A 21176-nucleotide genomic window follows, 5' to 3' on the forward strand; every position below is an offset into this window, starting at 1 on the left:
GAAGTTAGCGCGGGTGGAGAGAGGTCAGCACAAATATAACCTTTACTAGTTAACTGCCTCCTACAAGCAATATAATGATATTCCACATACTGTGCCTACACTGCACTGTGGTTCTGGAAGGTCGTGATCGTGATGCCTGTTTGAAAATATTTCAGTAGTGCCATGTTCTAAAATTAACATTTTTTTTAATTTTATTTTTACCTTACCCCCTTCCACATCATGTGGTTCTCTAGAGTAACTCCTTACCCCAAAGAGACAACGCTGAACTCGACAAAGACACTGAAGATGGTGAGGTGTGTCTCGCTTTGGAAAGAACCCGAGCTCCTTCCCTCGCTGAACTGGACAGCAATAGTTCGTTCAGCAGCCTGGAGGAGGAGGAAGCCCAGGACTTCGCCCACCAATGGCCGCCTGCGGCACGTGGGACCCGTTTCCCCTCGGCGAACCCGACCTCGACTCTACGCCGCATGACCGCTGCCTTTGTATGCGTGTTTGCTCCTGAGCGCCGGGTTGCCCGACTGGTGGACGAACTCTCCCATGAAAAACGCTCCACGTTTGGGTCATTGGTGCAGGACTTCTTAGAGAAACAGAGGCAGGAGATGGAGGCCTCGACGTATAGTTCTGCTGTGGAGCTGCTTCAGGGCGTGAGGATATTTCTGTCCCAAGCCAAAAATCTCCTTCTGGAAGCAGGAGAAATAGAACCTCCAATTGAGACACTGGTGCCTGAGAACGAGAAAGGTAAAAAGGCATCACTTGATCAATGGCACATTGCTGATACAGTAGTTCCTTTAGCTCAAACAGTAGTGCAGACACTAGCAACGCCAAGGTTATTAAGTTCAGTGTATGAAATTATAAAGTGTATATCTTGCATGCAGTGCAAGTCAAACCTCCAAACTTTTGGCCTCCAGCACAGCAGCCACTAGGCCACAACGCCCCCATTTTTAACCAGTAATATAGAAGTAAATATTAAAGGTGCTCTAAGCGATGTCACACGTTTTTTAGGCCAAAACATTTTTTGTCACATACAGCAAACATCTCCTCACTATCCGCTAGCTGCCTGTCCCCTGAACACACTGTAAAAAAATGTGGTCTCTGTAGACAGCCCAGGCTCCACAAACGGCAAGAAAAACAAACTGGCCCAGCCTGGACCACGAAACATAGCAAACAGTGTTCCAGAGGAGGAGGGAGGGTCGAGCTAGCCTCCGTTTTGTTTGACAATACTTTGAACGTCAAAAGAAGTGACGTCACCCAACATCGCTTAGAGCACCATTAATGAAAATAGACCTTTTTTTTATTTTTGTTGAAGAAAATGTTACTGGTAATTACACAAGTTAGCACCACAATGCTAAGGTTTTGTGAGTGGTTGGCAGAACATTGCTAGGATTCCCTGGGTGGTTTGTAGATGATTGCCCTCTATGGACGCATTTACATAATTTTTCCTCCCATGTGGCACAGATCCGATATAACCTACGAACGTGTAAGCGGGAAAAAAGCACATGGATTCGGATATTCTCTGTTCGGTTTCAGGCCTCATACATATGTGGAAATAAAATATGAATCAGATACGTGCATCTGCCATGTAAGCGGACAGATCGGATGTTTCCCTGTAAATGCGAGTCGTGTGTCATTGAAAAAGCGATTGTGGCGAATGACGTCAACTCAGGTGGACACCAACCGTGATCACATGACTCTTTTCAGTGGCACAATGGAGGATAAAGACTCCACCCAATGTTTTGCTGACCTTTAAAGACGGTGCCGAAAGCAAAAGCTTGTATTATTTCGTCTGCATCCATTGTAAATCGTGCTGTTTTTACTTCCTTATCGGCCTTTTCAGGGTCAGTACGTCTACCTTGGGTTGTTTCGCCAAGTTTATAGTGTAAATGCAGATATCAGATATGGGCGTGATGTCAAAAAAATTGGATATAGTCAACAAATCAGAATTTGGCATTAAGACCTGCAGTGTTTAAAGGCGGCCTAAGATAGCCTAGTCTTTTCATTTGACTCGGGTCCTCCTTTTAATAAATGTAGGAAGTCTGATTTTGATAATCATAATTCAGGTCTTGTTTACAGTACAAACAAACAAGAAGAGTTTAATACAACAGAATACACTAGGAGTTATTAAACTAAGTTTATTAAACCCTAAGTTTGAGCAATATTAATATTGATGCTTGACTTGGCAAACACCACTAAGGATTTTACAGGAAGGAAATGACTCAACGCTGTGGATTGCATCACTGAATCCAATCAGTTGTTTTTTATAAACTCTAAAACCTTTAGAGTGGATAAAAGATGTGATTGGTTTCCTAGAATCCTTTGATATATTGAATTTCTGTAAAATAGTGTTTATGTTTGAATTGTCCTGTTACAGTACATACAGCTTTTATTAACACCGATGTAAAGCAGTTTTGCTGTAAAAGTATAACTCCCATTCTCTGATGCACTTTATAAGATAAAGTCTTATATATTACCAAATATGTTCCTTAAAAAATATGTTCACGTGTATGCAGCACATGCAGTGCGGCGTTGGTTAAGACACAAGTTTAAGTTACCGTAGATCTGTTTTTACACTGCAGAACAATCACGTCACTCAAATAAAAACATCCAATCTTTCATAACCCTGCATAGCTGGGATTATGAGCTAATTATGAGATATCTCCCCCAAATCAAAGCAAGAAATCCGACCACATCCCTGGGGATGGATGCCGTTTCAGATGTTGGTGGAGGCATTCGCATTTTCCACTTTGCATTTATCATTAGCACATTGCACATTCCCACGCATACTTTAGGAAGCGTGTGGAGAGAGAGAGAAGAGATAGAAGGAGGGATGGGGAGGTGATTTTGCACAGTGCACAAATTTTCCTGTTTTGCTACAATGTGTCTGGCTCTTTCTTCTACTGTACAAAACATTAATTTGCCATTGAACAGAGCTTGTTTATTTTCGCCAAGCTGCTCAGTGGCTGTATGTTCACTTCCACAGACACACTTTGTGTGGGAATCATTTAAAATCACCAACCTTGACTATAAAAAGTTACATTACAAAGCAATATTTCAATTCAAGGCCATATATATAAAGCCAGTAATAAAATCTGAATCAACATGCACCAATACAACATTTTTCTAAATGTCATATAATTTGTTAACAAACAAGTATTCATTACTTCAATGAGCTTATTGTTTCTGCATTCAGTTATTACATTGTTTAAATGAATACTTTTTTTTCGCTAACTGTGATTTTGTATATGTACATTTCTGAAATACATAACTTAGACAGTTCCCTCTGATAACAGATCACTCTAAATTGTAATGTGGACTCATGCATTTTCTGTAAAGCTGCTTTGAAATGATGTGTATTGTGGAAAGCGCTATACAAATAAATGTGAATTGAATTGAATTCAACACTGTAAATTGCACAAGGACACCAAAAAGAGCCTGAAAAACCATTCACAGGGTTGATTTAGAAATATTATATCAGATTTTAAAGTGCACTTTCCTTTCCTGTCATGTGACCCACAGATCTAGCCCTGGAAAAGGCTCTGTTTGGCTGTGTGTTGAAGCCGTTGAAGGTTCAGCTGTACCAGACGCTCGTATCTCTCCACACTCGGGACGGCTCTTTACAGAGGATCACAGACAGCATGCTGGCCTACCAGGAGGGGGCGCTGGAGCGCCTGGCTGTGCGAGTGGGAGTCCTGGACGTCCGCGGTATAGACCGAGCGAAGGCTAAGCTCACGCTGATGCAGCGCAGCCATTCGCCCATTGACAAGGTGTTGCTTTTGCTGCAGGTGTGCAAGAGTGTGTACAAGGCTATGGAGACGCAACCGGGTGAGAAAAGATTCAGAAAATGGATTGTCATTAGGTATAGAGCAACTTTAAGACGTTAAAGTTAAGACTTTTCCTCATTTCCTCTGCAGATCAGGAAGTGGGGTCTGAGGACTTCCTACCGGCACTGTCCTACGTGCTTGTTCAGTGTAATGTCCCACAACTGCTGCTGGAGACGGAGTACATGATGGAGCTGCTTGAGCCGTCATGGCTGACCGGAGAGGGTAAAGGAGAATTCTCCTCAAAAACAAAAACACACAGACTCCGTTTAAAGAGGACCTATTATGCTTTTTTACATGTTCATCTTTCTTTAGTGTGTTATGTTGCTGTTTAAGCATGAAACAAATACAAAGTCCCTCCAGCGGGAGTTACTCTCTTCATCAGTGTCACTGTTTCAACTCCCTGAAACGCCTCCATTGTAGTCTTGAGTTTTCTTCCGGACAATATTCATCATTTAAATAATTCATACGCAAAATAAAGGGGTGGGGCCTGGTTGAGTTAGTGTGTTGAAACTCGTAGTGTGTGGAAACTCGCGATTATGGTAAGAGGCGGGGCATTTCCCAAACACTCTCAATGCTCTTGACCAATCACAACACACTGGTCCAGCCGACCAATCACAACACACTGGTCCAGCCGACCAATCACAACACACTGGTCCAGCCGACCAATCACAACACACTGGTCCAGCCGACCAATCACAACACACTGGTCTAGCCGACCAATTACAACACACTGGTCCAGCCGACCAATCACATCACACTGGCCTTCCGACCAATCACAACACAGTGGTCCAGCCGACCAATCACAACACACTGGTCTAGCCGACCAATCACAACACACTGGTCCAGCCGACCAATCACATCACACTGGCCTTCCGACCAATCACAACACACTGGTCCAGCCGACCAATCACAACACACTGGTCCAGCCGACCAATCACAACACACTGGTCTAGCCGACCAATTACAACACACTGGTCCAGCCGACCAATCACAACACACTGGCCTTCCGACCAATCACAACACAATGGTCCAGCCGACCAATCACAACACACTGGTCCAGCCGACCAATCACAACACACTGGTCTTCCGACCAATCACATCACACTGGTCCAGCCGACCAATCATAACACACTGGTCCAGCCGACCAATCAGAGCACACTGTGCTTTTTAGAAGGAGGGGCTTCATAGTGACTGGAACTAAACAGGGCGTTACTGACAGACTGGGAAAAGAGGTGCTGCAACAATCTCAAATATAGTGTTTTTTTGAACATTCAAACATGAAAACCTCTTCTAGTAGAGTTCAAAAACAACATCAAGACTTTGTAAAAGGGCATAATATGGCCTCTTTTAAAACTCTAGTTACTTTTAACGTGAAGGTTGTGTCAAAAACTAGGTGGCACATTTATGCTACTGTGTAAGATAACTTGTCAGATAAAAGGTATCACATGTATCCTTCACAGATATGAGAATCGCAGACAAGACTGGGAGGAAAATTCCTATGCTATTATAAATGACAAATATTTTATTCATTTGTAAATCAAAATGGTTTAATTGAAAAATCAACCTTTTAACCAAAAAAAATTAATCTTGACTTTTAGCAATAATATACAAATCTTGCGAGAAGATCTACCATGAGCTCTGAGCCACAAGTGAGTGTGATTTCCACTTCATTTATCATTTATCTTCATTAACTTCAACAGCCACATTCCCAGTGAAGAACTACACTACCTGAACAGAGCAACAGCAATCTGAAGTTGCTGTTACCATGGAAACCCACACAGTTTTATGAATTATGTAATCGAGTTGATCTACCTACACTCTAAAACTATTTATATACAGATTTATACATACAATATATATTTGTCACATTATAATAAAAAGGTCAATTGTTTTGGATATTTTATATATATATGTATAATATATATATCATGTATAGTATCATTCTTAATGGTTTATGGGATGAGTAATTTAAGTACATTGTCTTTTTGCAGATTTTGTAAAATTGAGTTTATAAGTATAAGAGAGACGGGATGTACAGGCTGTTTGTACGTCCCCAAACTGAGGAGTTTTCATGGTTGTTTGTTTGTAGGTGGATACTATTTGACGAGCGTGTATGCTAGCCTATGCCTGATCCAGAACAAGCCTGGGACCACGCCCACCTGCACTCTGACCAATGAGGCTCAAGAGTACTTGCGGGAGTGGAGCAGGAGGCGGGGCCAAGAAGCCCAGACCCAGAAGGACAGTCAGCAGAAACAGGTTGAAGACAACATGCAAACACACACAGATTGTTTTACTGTGAATATGTGTGTGTACAATGAACGGCTAAAACATGTCAAGTTACGTATTGTAAATTAATATTTTTTCTGTTTGTTTACATAAGCAGAAACATTAAGAATTTAATTATTTTATTTTTTTAAAAATCATTTTGAATGGTATGCACAGATTTATCTTCTATCATCTATCTATCTATCCATCCATCCATCCATCCACTTGTCTATCTATCTATCTATCCATCCATCCATCCATCCATCCATCCATCCATCCATCCATCCATCCATCCATCCATCCACTTGTCTATCTATCTATCTATCTATCTATCTATCTATCTATCTATCTATCTATCTATCTATCTATTTAAATCAAATTATTGTTTATTTAATGAAACCAAATCCAGCCCCAACTATGTTTGTGTGTCTTCTTGTTCCCTGTGTGTGTGCAGAGGTTCATCCGTGTGTTGTTCCAGGGTGAGAGTCGCAGTGCAGTGCGGACTCTCCTCTGGAAAGCGGGGGAAAGCGTCGAGGCTTTGACCCAGTCCTGCGCCGGTGTGTTCGGCGTGAGCGAGCCGCAGCACTACTGTCTGTTCTGGAGGAGTGAAGGGGAGATGTGTCCTCTGCCGGCCCACGCTCAGCCCCATCAGCTGGGCTCGCACGAGGGAGCGTCCCTGTCCTTCCTGCGCTGCGATCACGACTTCAGCAAGATGCGCAGACTCACCAGAGGAGGCGCTGTGGATCTGGGAGAGTCTGTGTGTGAGGAGTGAGGAGAAGCAGGTGCACAATATGACTTTAGAATTTTTTGTCACAATCGTGGCTCGATGTCACACAGTATTTGAATGCTGTATATGTGTTCAGTTCTATGGATGATGGTGATTATTTTCGTTTGTGTTGGGTGTAAACAGAAAGCACAATAGTATTTCCAATTAATTGAAGCGAGAAGGGAGATACTTGGTAATAATGCAAAAAGCAATATCTGCCAAACAGGAGATCTGGAAACGCTGGGATTCAGCTATCAATTATTGATTGGCTTGCAGAGGTGTGTGTTGCAGAGTAATACCAAAGTGTTGAACATAATACAAAAAACCTAATAAAAATATATATGTTTAAACAATCATATATGTACACATGCTCTGAGTATTGACACTGTATCTACACTGGATGTGTTGCATTAAATTGCTCCTATTATAATCACTGGAGCCGTTTGCACTGGAAGTGTGTCGCGATGCACCTTCTGTTTTTGACACGTTACTGCAGCCACTTTATTTCTTTTGTTCATCTGAATTTTATTTATTTTTTTAGATATATAAATGTCGTATTTGAATTGGTTGCTGTTCATTTTATTTAATTTTACAGTAGGATCCAAAAGTAGTGCTCGACTGATATTGATTTTTTTTGATGGCCGATGCAGGGTGAAGCCGATAATAATAATAAAGTATTAGACAGAACTGTTAAACCGAGACCGTAAACTAATGAAGAAGGAAATGGGAGCTCTGTGGCACGTTCGTAGCGCTGTCAAAATAAAAGTCCCGCTTCCGACACATCATGCCGACAATTAAAAATATATTTAAATAAATATAAATGTAAAAAACATCACATATACATACATATATATGTAAGGTTATGATGTAAAATAAAAAAAATAAAAAAAGATTTTATCCATTTTCTAAGCCACTAATCAGCAAAATGAGCACATTAGTGCATGTGAAGCGCCGTAAAGCTCTATTACAACTTAAATTGTGCTTGATAACATGCAAAACTTCATTGTAATGCTGATTAATATATTTTTAATAAAGAAAAATAGGCACATATCATCTATGTAAATATATATTAGTACATTTTACAGCAGTGAATTTTTGTTGTATACACTACAGTTCAAAAGTTGAGGGTCGGATTAGGGTTTTTAATGTTTTCTTCTGGCATTTTAATGTTTTTGAAAGAAGTTTCTGAAGCTCACAGAGGTGGCGTTTATTTGACCAAAAACACAGTAAAAACATAAATAATCATTTCTTATTTTTATTAATTTTAAAAACACAAAACAGTAAAAAAAAAAAAATTGAGTTAACAGCTAATATGATACATTTTTTTCAGGATTCTTTGATGAATAGAAAGCTCAAAAAAGCATTTATTTATAATAGAAATATTTTTTAACATCGTAAACGTCTTTACTGCCACTTTTGATCAATTTAATGCGTCCTTTTTCCAAAAAATCTTCCTGACCCCCGAACTTTTGAACGCTAGTGTGTATTTAATAAACAAAAAATGTAACAAAATGCAAATATACTGTAGCTTATTTCGTTATGAGCCGATGTGCAGCTTTGACATTTCCAGTGTAGACAACAGACGCGCTTCCGGTGTAAACACAGTGTAAGTATGGGGTGTGAAGGTTTGAGTATATTGTGAGTTTTGCGGTAACACTGCTGTACTACAGTCTGCTTGTGGTACTCTTATGAGTTTTACTTGAACTGCACTGGCTATTTCGTTAGCTGAACATTAACTGAATGAACATCGTGGACTTCATCATTGAATCACCACTGGCCTGATATTTGTGTTTATTTGATTTATTCCTTAATATCCTTCAGAAAGCAGACTATTTCAGTGTTTGAAGAATGTAGTGAACATGTGCCATCATAATCATTTGTGAATACTTCATGTAAATAGACTCCAAAGAAACAAGCTGGTTGTGTTTTGCAGAAGTGTATCATGTCACGCTCGCTGGATGTACAGCTCTGCTTTCTCCTCGCGGTGGGCAGATAAGCACATAAACACTGTCAGGAGCTTGAGTTATGGCTGCCCACAATTCAACTCATACTGGAAAGCAAATTTTGTTAAGTCGGAAAAAATTTCCCTCTTGGATTGAAGAGAGGAGGGTGATTCTCAAAATGGCCATCAAGTGTCAGACTTGAGTATTTCATTGAGAGGTTTTAGTTTCAAGCAGGAAAACGCTGCCATTTGTGCCCGATAAATTCAGGATTTTTTTATTAAAGTGCCCGTATTATGGTTAGCTGTTTGTGAATGTAAAAGTTCAGCAAAGTTTATTTTCTCTAAAAGAAAAAAACTGATTCTGAAGTGTCTGAAACGAATCGTAATTTCTTACTTCCTGTTTGAACCTACATAGGTTTGTAATAAAAATTGCATAATACTATGGGATGGTTTTCATTGGCTGCCGGAGAACGTCGTCTCGTTTGCCCCGCCCTCAAACACTGTAGTTGCAGCGGAGACTGGAAGAGTTTGGTTCGTGTTGTTCATGTCGAGAAGACGCGATTCCAAAAGATGAGAATGATACGGTAAAACGACGCCATAATTTACTGTTCATTTCACTGTGTGTCAAGTGCTGAGGAAGATCTGAAATTCAGATGTGCTTTAAGAAGTCGACCAATCACAACGTACTGAGCCGTCTGACCAATCAGAGCAGAGGAAGCTCTCGAAAGGCGGGGTTTAGAGAGACTGAATCTTTGATCGAACTGTTTCAGACACTGTGAGAAAGTGGTGATAATGCAATATATATTACGAGAAAATTTGTGTTTTTTGACCTTGGATGTAGGATCTATTGTAGGAGACTCCAAAACAAAATACCATAATATATTGACCATAAACAGGGGCACTTTAAGGCTCGCGGTAAAAGCACTGCCATATTACTGTTCGTATCAGAAGTGTATCAATCCCATGTAGTTTTTCACCACAAATTGTGCTGTTAAACACGATTATTTTAAAACTAAGTTGAAATAATACAGCAGAAGCAAATACTCGTAGCTCACAGTAGGGGTTTTAAGGTTTAGAAGTTAAAAATCTGTTTCCTTATGAAGAAAACGAATGCCGTTTTTACTTCCAGAACCGGACTGTTGCACTGTTGATGGTGTCCGACACACACTGTGAGCAGTCAATCAATCACAACAGATCTGACCAATCAGAGCAGAGGAAGCTCTCGGGAAGGCGGGGTTTAGAGAGACCGAATCTTCGATCGAAGCGTTTCAGACACTGTGAGGAGAGAACTGATGCTACTCTGTATATTATGAGAAAATTATTGTAGGAGACCTCGGAAACAAAGTCTTTAGCATAATAGGGGCACTTTAAACTATTACCCCAATGTAAAATATGTGGTTACAGCTTTCCAAAGTACAAATGTTATTTATTGTTACCAACTGTAACCGTAAAAGGCTACATTAATTGGGCCATGTTACACGGAGTATCTATACTTTTAAAATGAATAGATAATATAGATAATTCTGGTAAATGTTGGTATTATCACTAGTTTTGTGTGCCTTACAACATAGAAATGATACACACACACACACACACACACATATATATATATATATATATATATATGTATATATGTATATGTCACAGGTGCACAAGTGCACAAGTGTCCGATGTATAATTAATACTAATGAATAATTAAATAAAAGTAATTATAACCCATATAACAGGTTCCTGTGGTAAAAGACTCACATGGCAGCGTTTCCTGCGAATGTCCCGCCAAACGACTGTTCCATCAAATGCTATTTCACCGGTTTCACTTTGACTCTGAATGTGACATTGAACTATTTTCTTTCTACAGTGAATTGTATAACTATAAATGTAATGCTTATTCTACATGGGGCTCTGATTATGACTTCAGTTGAGTTTTGATGCTTTTTATTGCTGGATCAGTTGAACTCTTGACCGATGCATGCCTTCGTTTGTGATGCGCTTCATTGTGATGCATGAATGAACGATATGCTTCATATGACATCACGCTCAGATTAATTTCTCTGAATGTTTACTGCCTACGGAACGGTGCTGTACGCTTGTTCACTGACATGCAGAATTAAACTCCTATATGAATGCTATGCTATCTGGCGATTATGGATTATTATTTTGTTTTTTGGCGTGTCAACACACTCACATTGACCTGAACATTAGTAAGTTTGTAGTCCTTGATGGCAGCAGCAACTTAGTAATGAAATGTAATGTTGATTTGAGGCTCTTTTCTTGCTTTGGATCAACAGTTAAATTAATAAATAGTAGAAATATTCATTATCAACACATGATTTGTATTCAGTTTAGTCTGTTAACAGGTAAAAAAAAGATCTGTAAAATAAGCCAAGTCAAATATCTTGATTTCTATAGTTTAAATTTATTCAATTTATTTCATATATATTTGTATTTGTGTGTGCAGATGATGCGTTTCAAAGTTTATACATGGAGGAGAAATTTGCTTTGTATAAAAGTCCCCAGAATTTAGTTCCTGGGAAACAAAACTTCCTGGGAAACTTGTTCGGAGGGATTAATAGTTCATAAATAGCGAAGGTGAGACTAGTAAATAATGTTCAAACTTATTTAAAATAATAGATATGATATCAAGTCTATAGTATGTCATCTTAGTATCTATTTCCATTTAGATATAGCTAGTTAAAGTCACCATGAAATCAAAATTGACAATACTTAATCTTTTAATTGCCGTATATTATGATATAATATGATTTATCTCTTCTCTGATGATGAGGGTGGGGCAACCTGTCAATCACATGAGATCCACCAATAGCAAACCACACCCATCCATTCAATTCCCCACAGACAAAATCAAGCCCTGCCCACATTTGTTCTTGTTTGTTAAGCGTTTTCACTCGGATATACGTCACAATAGGGAAGAAAAGACTGTCGCAACTTGCGTTTCATGTCGACTTTAGTTACTTATCTGTACATTGGGGGCTAAATTGCTGGAATAAACGTCACTAAAGGTCTCCAAACCTATAATAAGCCTTATATAAACGCATCAGACTACTATGATATGGCCTTATTTAGATGCAGCAGCTAAGTGTGTGAGTCTTTTTTAGGATTAGATGTAGTAATTAAAATGTTTTTTTTATTTATTTTATTAATAGCAATATATATGAAAGGGAACATGCATGAAGAGGTTAGTGTGACTGGTTGTGGTGCCGACGCTCATCGCAGCACTGCTCCCAGTTTGTCCAGCGCCTTCAGGCCTTTCTCCTCGTACTCGGCTCGCGACAGCCAGAAAGACTCTTTATCTTTCATGATGTTGGCCAGCACTGCACCACCCATGAACACCATGTGTTTGCGGCGCGGAGGGTCTTCGATGCGGATTTTAAATTTCTGTGGTGGGAGAGAAGAAGCAGCTTGACTGAAGAAAAAATCATTTAAAACTAATTCAAGAGTTGCATTTCTGACATGTAACATGTATCTATTTTGAATACACAATATTTAAAGGTTACTTTAATGTGTGCCAGTTCCTTTACATGTTAGTACCAGCACTCTCTTGCTTTTCAAAGGCCTTTGTGATGTAAAACTGGTCACCTGGAGCCTCATGTAGGAATGTTTTGTACACAAAAATGAGTTTTGGAAAAGTGCCTTCGCTAGAGGTCAACCAATTATGGAACAGAAATCCTAGCATAGGAGTTAGCATTAGCGTAAGGGCTTACGGAGAGTTTGTCAGTGTCTCCCTTCAGCACTCTCTCCAGATACAGCTGCTTGATCTCTCGCTCCAGACGGGACGGGAGCCCCGGGTACATGGTGGTTCCTCCGGACAGGACGATGTGCTTGTAGAAGTCCGACCTGCAGACGGACATTAAGACATGAAGCTCACAGACACCCTTGAAGGAACATTTCAGGTGGAAACCAATTTAATTTCTATCAGAAACAACTGTGACATGCCGTAGGTGACCTCAGAAGAAATGACTTTAACCTGGAATATTCCTGTAATAAAAATATAACTGTGCTGAGTAAAGTCTCTCCAAAAGGTCTTGCACAGAAAAAAAAAAAAAATCCGTACTGTTTTTGTCTTATTTTCCAGAACAAGTATCGAAACATTCTTAACTTTGAGTAATTTAATTTTTTTATTTTTTACGAAATGATTGTACTATATTTTAGTCTGATAATGTTTTTTATTTAATATTTTGTATATAACAGTTTAAAAGATAATTGCAAATTTTATGTCGCAATTCAGACTTTTTTTGCTCACAATTCTGACTTCAGACTAACTCCCAATTCTTTTCTCAGAATTCCGAGATCTTAATTCACAGAAGCGAGATTTAAAGGAAAAAAGACTGACGTTTTTTTCTCGCAATCTTGAGTTTATATCTCGCAATTCTGACTTTATAACTAGCAGCAACGAGTTTATAGCGCACAATTCGGATGTAAACTCTCAATTGTGAGGAAAAAAGTCAGAATGTAGCAGAAACAAGCTTCCATAAAAATGTCTCCTAACTTTTTAGTTGAAAAACATTTGCAGAAAAAATCTGGCCAATTACTGGCTATAAGGTTTGCTCAGAGCTCAGGCATTAAACATCTCCTAATTGACACTAGTGACGGTGTTGAGTTGTTCTGACCTGAGGTCGATGTCTGCAGCCTGGATGGTGTTGAAGAGCAGCTCGGCCACACCGACTCCCTCCACATTAATGAGATGAGGCTGGAAAAGAGCCTCCGCCGCTCCAAACCTCTCGCCTCCCACCATTATCATCCGTCCATCTGGTAACTGCGTGCGGGAAAGGTCAGTAAAATCTTTTATATGCTGTGAGGAAGGCAGTCAAGTTTTAAGTCCACATTTTCTCCATAATCTGTTAAAGTCCACCTTTATTCAATCATTTTATCTCTTAAAACTCATCTTTGATCACCAAAATGACATTTAAAAGTTTTTTCCTTGAAAAAAAATTCTTCATGCCTTAAAATAGCTTGAATGTAACTCTACATTTAGTAAACGTGGTTCTATGAATATGCAAATGAGCCCCGCCTCCACTCACTCACACCAGCTCAGAGATCCACTCGTTGATTGGTTACAAGGTAGTAAACGAGGCTTCATTAATTCATAACTGCTTCGAAAGTTTCTACATTTTAATGGTTCGACTATAAGGTTTTTATCTGATCTCTGATCAGTTTTATATAAAGTTGTAGACATTTGTAATGAGGAATGACACATTGTGTGATAAAAAAGAAGAGTAGAGTTGATTGTCTTTTATTGGCCTGACTAACCTCTATAAAACACACACAAAAACACATTTAATACAGACACTTCATATTTAATGGTATTTGATGATTTGTATATTCCACTTGATAGATCTTTCAAGAAAACATTTGCGATTGGTTTGTAAAAGGTGTTTTTATGAGGCTGTTTTTCCTGCATTTACACAGTTTTGACCAGCAGGTGTCGCCGGCGTGTGGCGTTTCGAGTGCTTCGAATCAGTGAATCATTTTGCAAAGCAATCGGTTCAATTGATTCAGTGTTTCGAAAAGCTTCGTTTCTCCCATCACTAGTAGGAGGATACATTGATTGACAATAGAAAAAATGTAATGCACATGCAATAGAAAACGGTTGTCAGCTTGTTTTGCCTCAATACTTTTAAATGGAAACACAGAATACCAAACTTTGCATAGTTTTGTTCATGCAACCTGTCTATAGGTGTACTTTGTGTGACTTATTTCTGGCTTAATTTTCATGAGCTGTAAGTGCATTACCGTGTAGGACTCCACCAGGACGGTGGTCTCGTTGGCCAGTTTCTGTTCCTGCTCGATGTTGTAGCCGACAAAACACAGTTTCTCCTTCATCATCCGCACCGTCTCGAAGTCTGCCGTGTGGTTGAAGACGTAGCCTCGCATAAGCAAAAGCTGAATAAACAGAATATCGGCATTTCAACAATTCTAGATTACTCTTTTTGGTCTTTTTTTTTTTTTTTTTTTTTACCAGACCACAGCTGATAATTGCTACAACTTGCTCTTGATTGATCTTTTTATTTATTCTTAAGTAATACAATAATTCTATATCTAGCTTTTGATCCATTTTAAGAAATGAGTCTGCAAAATAGACAGTTTAACAAAATGTTAGCCAAGTTGAAATGGTTAGTTCACCCAAAAATGACAGTATCACAGTTTCCACAAAAATATTAACTTTGATAACACTGATAATAATCAGAAATGTGTCCTGAGCATCAAATGATCATATCAGACTGATTTCTGAAGGATCATGTGACTGGAGTAATGATGCTAAAAATTCAGCTTTGATCACAGGAATAAATTACATTTTACAATATATTCAAATTGAAAACAGCTATTTAGAACTGTAATAATATTTCACAATATTATTGCTTTTACTTAAAAATATATTTTGAAAAGCACAGGTGTCCAAAATAACATCGGACCCCATTGACTTTCATTGTATGGCCATTTTTCAAAGTATAAAAAATCAAACAGGTTTCATGAGGGTGAAAAAATGATGTCATTTTTGGAATGAACTAAGTGCTGAATCTGTTACATTGCTCATTCCTCAGTTTCCATGGTGATAACAGAAGGAGAATGTCACCTTAATCAGATAGCGCGTGATGTCCCGTCCTGCGATGTCGAGCCGGCGCGTAAGGTGAGGCAGAGAGAAGCCCTCGTACACGGGACAGATGTGAGTCACACCGTCTCCTGAGTCGATCACCACACCGGTTAACAAACCTGCCGCAGGAACACAGCGCAAGTCAACCACATGTTCATCTTCAACACTGAGGGCCCTATCATACACCCGCGCAATACAGCGTCAGGGGTGACGCAAGTGTTTTTTGATAGTTTCAGCCCGACACAGTTATCATTTTCAATTCCTGCGCCACGTCGTTTAAATAGCAAATGCATTTGCGCCATCTGTTGGTGCTGGTCTGAAAACGAGGTGTGTTCTGGCGCATTGTTGGCGCGTTGCTATTTTGAGGCAACTGAAATAAACTGAGCCATTGACTGACTGAAACCTGGTCTAAAGTCAATGGAACAGTATTTTTTTTTTTGTTATTTAAAGAGCGCGTTAGTAATGTGCGCCTATAGGCGGGTCCACAACGCGCATACACTCTGCTTATTACACACACTGGGACGTGCAGTAGCACACAAACTAGCCAAATAGCCTATCAAAAATAAAAGGATTACAATGTAAAAGATTATTATTGTGTACATAAAGATATGGTGGATTCCGGATTGTCCCGTAGATGGTTTGCTTGCGCGCTTTAACCTCGCACACGAGCTGATCCATTTCCTCTCCGGAGACGCGTTCAGTCTTTCCACTATCAAATTCCGCCATGTAAATAGCGACCTGGCTTTTAAGGGAATGTGAGATGAGACTCTGATTGGTTTATTGCACGTAAATCCCAAAACACACCCATTACTCATTAGGAGAATAGGGACAACACTTTTAGACCATGCGCCGGGAGCACCGACCATTTTTCCCATCGTTAAACTAGCAAAAGTGGATTCTGACCACTGTCAGTCCAAATCCGATTTTTATGCAAATCCAACTGGAATCCGATCAGATTAATTTCTTCTATCTAAACAGTGTTATTGCAATTGAAGAGAGCGTAAATGATCAGCCTGTGTCAATGCCTTCCACACAATCGCTTGGAGGGGAAAGTTTCAAAAAAATGTTATGAGGCAGACTCAACGTTTGACATTTGCTCCTTTCATAGACACAATATAACTGCGAGATATAATAATAATAATAATACTGTCTAAATTAAGAATAAATGTGGAGGTGGCATTATGAATGTGGATAGCTGTTCAATTATTGATTAACAAAAACATCGCTGTAGCTAAACTGGTAGTGCATTTTGCTGGACTTTTTTTTTTTTAATATGCGCCCTGCGCTTTAGACCATGCGCTTAGATGGTTTAAACAGGGCCCGTAACCCTGAGCGTTACCCTGAGCGTAGAGCGTCAGCACGGCCTGGATGGCGATGTAGATGCCGTGGAACTGGTAGGTCTCGAACATGACCTCTGCGATCTTCTGCCGGTTCTTCACCGGGTTCAGGGGCGGCTCCGTCAGCAGGACCTTGCTATCGGGGGGGCTGATGTTGAGCCGCTGCGGGCCGAACGTGTGGTCCCACAGGTGCAGCATGTCCTCCCAGCTGCGCACCATCCCGTTCTCCATGGGGTACGAGATCTCCAGCATGGAGCGGCACTCGCTCGCCTCGTCGCCCACCATCAGGTCCTGAGAGGCAAAGGGGCGACTTCAGTGTTAAACAAGAACAAATTATATTAAAGTCCCCCTGAGGTCAATCAGTTTATCCCTTAAAACTGATCTTTGATCACCAAAATCATTTTTTTTTTTGCGTTTTTTCCTTCTGAAAAATGTCCTCATGCCTTAAAACGGCTTGAATGTAACACGACACCCTTGCCTCATTTAGTATTCGTGGTTGTATTAATATGCAAATGAGCCCCGCCTCCACTCACTCACTCAGCTCAGAGATCCACTCGTTGACGATCACACGTTGATCTGATTGGTTACAAGGTAGTTTGTGACGTCAGAAACACCAGCGATTTCAAAGCGTGTTTTTGAGACTGTCTTTGGTTCACTGCAGTTTTAAAGAGAAAATACTCAGCAATGGTGTCGACTTATGAATTTACACATGGTTTGTCTTTAAGCATATTAAAAACACCACATATAAACAACATTAAAAGCTTGATTTTCACCGCAGGGGGACTTTAAACATTTACTTTAAAAACAGAATTCATCTGTGAATTCCATTAATTGTATATTCTGAGACTGAGTACAGTTTCTGCAGCAAAAATAATGAATCTTACTCGGATCAAACTGTACAGCTATCAACAATCTTAAAGAATTTAAAGTTTTATGTTATATATTTGGGAACTATAAATCTATATTAGAGTAGTTCATAATGGCAGTGTTTATATTTTTATATTTAATATTATTTATTTATTTTAATTATATTATACTGCTATATATATATTAGATTATTTAGAGTAAGGAACTTAAATAAAAGATACAACTGAGGGATAGAAATAACTTAAATAATCATTTGAAAATATTAATAAATAAATGAGAGATGTTTTTACAGGTTTCTTGTTAAATGAAAGTGTTTGTCAGTGTTATTTTCTTATTTATATACTATTTTATACTATATTATTTTATTTTTTTCAGAAAGCACAGAATGCATGGTACACATCAGTCTTAGATAATAATAAGTTGAAAATATATTCACAATGCAAATCAGTGGTGGTACAGGAGAGCTACATTGCATGTATATAACATACAGTTGTTACGATCTTTGTTGTTATTCAGATGCTCAGGACACTGTTTGGCTATTGAAACGGGTAGATGGAGTAATACACCAATGACAGAAAGAATTTGTAGTTATTGTAAACTAACTAATATCTCTGCGATTGAAGATGAGAAGCATTTTTTGTATGACTGTTCTTTGGATCTGCGTAAGAAATATCTGAGTGATCTCACACTTGTTGGTGATGTTTGTGTTGATGTGTCACAGGTTTGTGAGTCAAAGCATGCATGGAGATTAGCATTGTACATATATCATGGAATGAAAAAAAGAGCATCTGTCATGCTATTGTAACTTTGGAACTATGGGCTGAGAGGCCATGTATTCCTGAAATAAACTACTTACTAACTACTACTTACTTACTTACATACTATTTTATTTTAGATTTTAATTTTTAGTTGAAGTTTCAGTTATTTTATGTGCTTTTCATATTTTTATTTCATGTTTGTCTTTTAGGTTTATATATATATATATATATATATATATATATATATATATATATATATTGTGTGAGTGTGTGTGGTTGTGTGTAAGAGTGTGAGTGTGTGTGTGTGTGTTATTTCAGTTTTAGTCTTTTTTATTTAACATAAATTTATTTCAGCTAGTTAGTAACACAACATTTCATTTAATATTACGTTTTTCATGTGTGTATATACGTACTGTGTGTGTGTGTGTGTGTGTGTGTGTGTGTGTGTGTGTGTACATATATACAGAACCTATATTGTTTTTTGTTTTGACCGGATAACTCACCTTGATCTCTATATTCCCAACTTTTATATCTGACCGAATGATGGGACGTCCCACCAGGGCTGGGAAGATGTGGTCGGGGAAATTGGAGCCAGCGAAACCACACTTGACAAACTGCAGACAGTGTGTGAGAAGATGACGAGTGAGTAGCAAGAAAAGATCAAACTCAGCTCTGCTTTACATTTCAGGTTTATAAGGACATTTATTTGATGACTGCACTGAATTATTTGAGAGAAGCCGTTTTGAAGAACTGCATCTTCCCCAACTCCCTCTCAACTTCCCTATTTCATTTCAGGTCAGGAACCTTCACACTAAAGCACACCATCAGTTTGCTTTTTTGCAGTTTGCGAGTTTAAAGCACTTCCTCATTTGTGACCAATAACCGTGTATCTTTTGCCCTGCCACCTTTTAAGGTGAAGTAAGTGTTGTTCCTGGCCAGACGTGTTCAGACAGATTGAAGCATTGAAGCAATGCAACAGGTCTTTGCACGAGCGCAAGTCAGGCATTCAGCGCCTGCAGACGCAAGACTGATTTCTTAGATCTCTTTTAACTTTTAAAAAATGGAGTTCAAATCGATTAAAACAGTTTTCGAATCAAAACATCTTCCCTTTATCATTCATTTAACCACAAATGGTGTTCTTCCATAAATGTTCAATCAGCAATTTTATATACAGTTTTAGCCCTCTTATGAATGACGTTTCCAGAATACTTTGTGAATGTCTTACCCCAGTGCCATTGTCACACACGACAACTTTCCTCCCGTCGCTGTCCATGCCGCAGTGTTTCAGATGCTGTGCACACACACATACACACACACACACACACACTTGGGCTGTTCTGCTGAAGTGAGGTCAGAAACAAAGGGGCCGGTTTCCCTGAGGAGGAACAGAGGGACTCCGCCTTGTTCACTGAGAGGAGAGGAATCCCAAAACAAAAAAACAGAGCTACACTACTAAAATATATCAATTAATGTAATAAAGCAAACATTTTTACAGTAAAAAACTGTTCATTATATGTCACCTTATATCATACAGTTACATTTTAAAAGGCAATACATGCTATTTAAATAACTGTAAATATGGTGAAATTTTATGCATAAAAATAATTGCTTACCCTACAATTGAGAATATGTACATCCTATTTAATAAAGCAATGCATATAATTTTATAGTAAAATAAAAAGTGGAATTCCAAAGGCCGGTATCACTGCTGCTGATGTGTAAATGAAAATGATTTTTTTCCCCTATTTTTAAACATTATAGCTATTCAACATTACAGTATTATTGAAAGCTATCAATTTTTAACATTTATTAGGCTTCAAAAAACTTTTCATTTAAGTGAACTTAAAACGATACTCACATAACCCCATAATAAATGTCATATTTACCTGTTCCCCTTCTGTAACAGGCAGGAAATATACAGACATTGAGTTATCAAACAGTCTGCACTGCGTAAGTTATTAATTAAATATAGATTAATCCTTATTGAAGCTACAAAAGTTCTTTAGTCAAGAGCAGTGAGTAATTTTCTCTGTTCCCTTTGTTCTTTGATTAATTAAATTTTAAAAAAATGGACAAAGCATCTGTGACGTCACCCATAGACTTTCTGAAGAACGGTTTTGAAGCCGTTTATGGGGGGTATGGGCGGCGCCATCTTGGAAAATCTTGGGAAATCCTAACCCCGCCCACCTTCTGACGCAGCGCGCGTCACTCAGCTCGCTCTGCTACTCCGGTTATCTCTGTGTATATTTTAGGCAACGAAATATGTTATAAAACACCATACTAACTCTTTTCGTTTTCATTTAAAAAACATTATAGCCACACAAATGTGGTTCAGGCAATGCGTATTGATTATATTCACTGCATATAACGTTTGCCTATTTATAAAAAACAAAATATAAAACACAAACCTGCCTCTTTTCGTTTTAAATATAATATAAAAATATTAAACATTTTAATATGGTCCAGGCAATATGTGCATTTGTACTAAACAACAGATTTTGCAGTAAACAACTTTACAGATCATCTTCGTTGTATTAAAATTTAAAATGACAAAACTCAAACCGGTCTCTTTTTGTTAAATTTCACTTTTATCAATATTAGCCATTATAAAAGTATAAGTAAAAGGTAAAAGAAGCTATACAAATAAAGCAAACAATTCAGTCAAACATACAAAGTCAGCGCTCTAGTCTAACCATACAACGGTAAAGTTAAATAGCTTATAAAGTTATGAAACTTCCCCTCAGCCAAAACGATTGGCCAGAGAACAAATTATAGATTCACAAGACCAAAAATCGCCCATTAGATATAGACAAGAC

At 38.6% G+C, this 21176-nt stretch overlaps 2 protein-coding genes across 2 annotated transcripts in view; one reads left to right on the forward strand and one right to left on the reverse strand.

Annotated features, from left to right (window-relative positions):
- Nucleotides 1-10917, forward strand: part of rin1b (Ras and Rab interactor 1b) — a 30293-nt gene extending 19376 nt beyond the window's left edge. The window contains exons 7-11 of the mRNA XM_084109134.1: nt 234-735; nt 3511-3816; nt 3906-4037; nt 5905-6071; nt 6535-10917. Coding sequence (XP_083965260.1) covers nt 234-735; nt 3511-3816; nt 3906-4037; nt 5905-6071; nt 6535-6852 — 1425 coding nt within the window. The 3' untranslated portion in view covers nt 6853-10917. The remainder of the gene's footprint in view (nt 1-233; nt 736-3510; nt 3817-3905; nt 4038-5904; nt 6072-6534) is intronic.
- Nucleotides 10444-19785, reverse strand: LOC311079580 (actin-related protein 2-A). Its single transcript, XM_084109142.1, has 8 exons — nt 19586-19785; nt 18864-18974; nt 16738-17026; nt 15381-15517; nt 14540-14689; nt 13417-13562; nt 12511-12643; nt 10444-12184 (listed from the first exon to the last, which is right to left on the reverse strand). The coding sequence occupies exons 1-8, from the start codon at nt 19631-19633 to the stop codon at nt 12014-12016; spliced, it is 1185 nt and encodes a 394-aa protein (XP_083965268.1). The 5' UTR covers nt 19634-19785; the 3' UTR covers nt 10444-12013.
- Between the last annotated feature and the right edge of the window lie 1391 nt (nt 19786-21176).

The sequence above is a fragment of the Abramis brama genome (genome assembly GCF_963993115.1).
Source record: "Abramis brama genome assembly, chromosome: 3".
NCBI lineage: Eukaryota > Metazoa > Chordata > Actinopteri > Cypriniformes > Leuciscidae > Abramis > Abramis brama.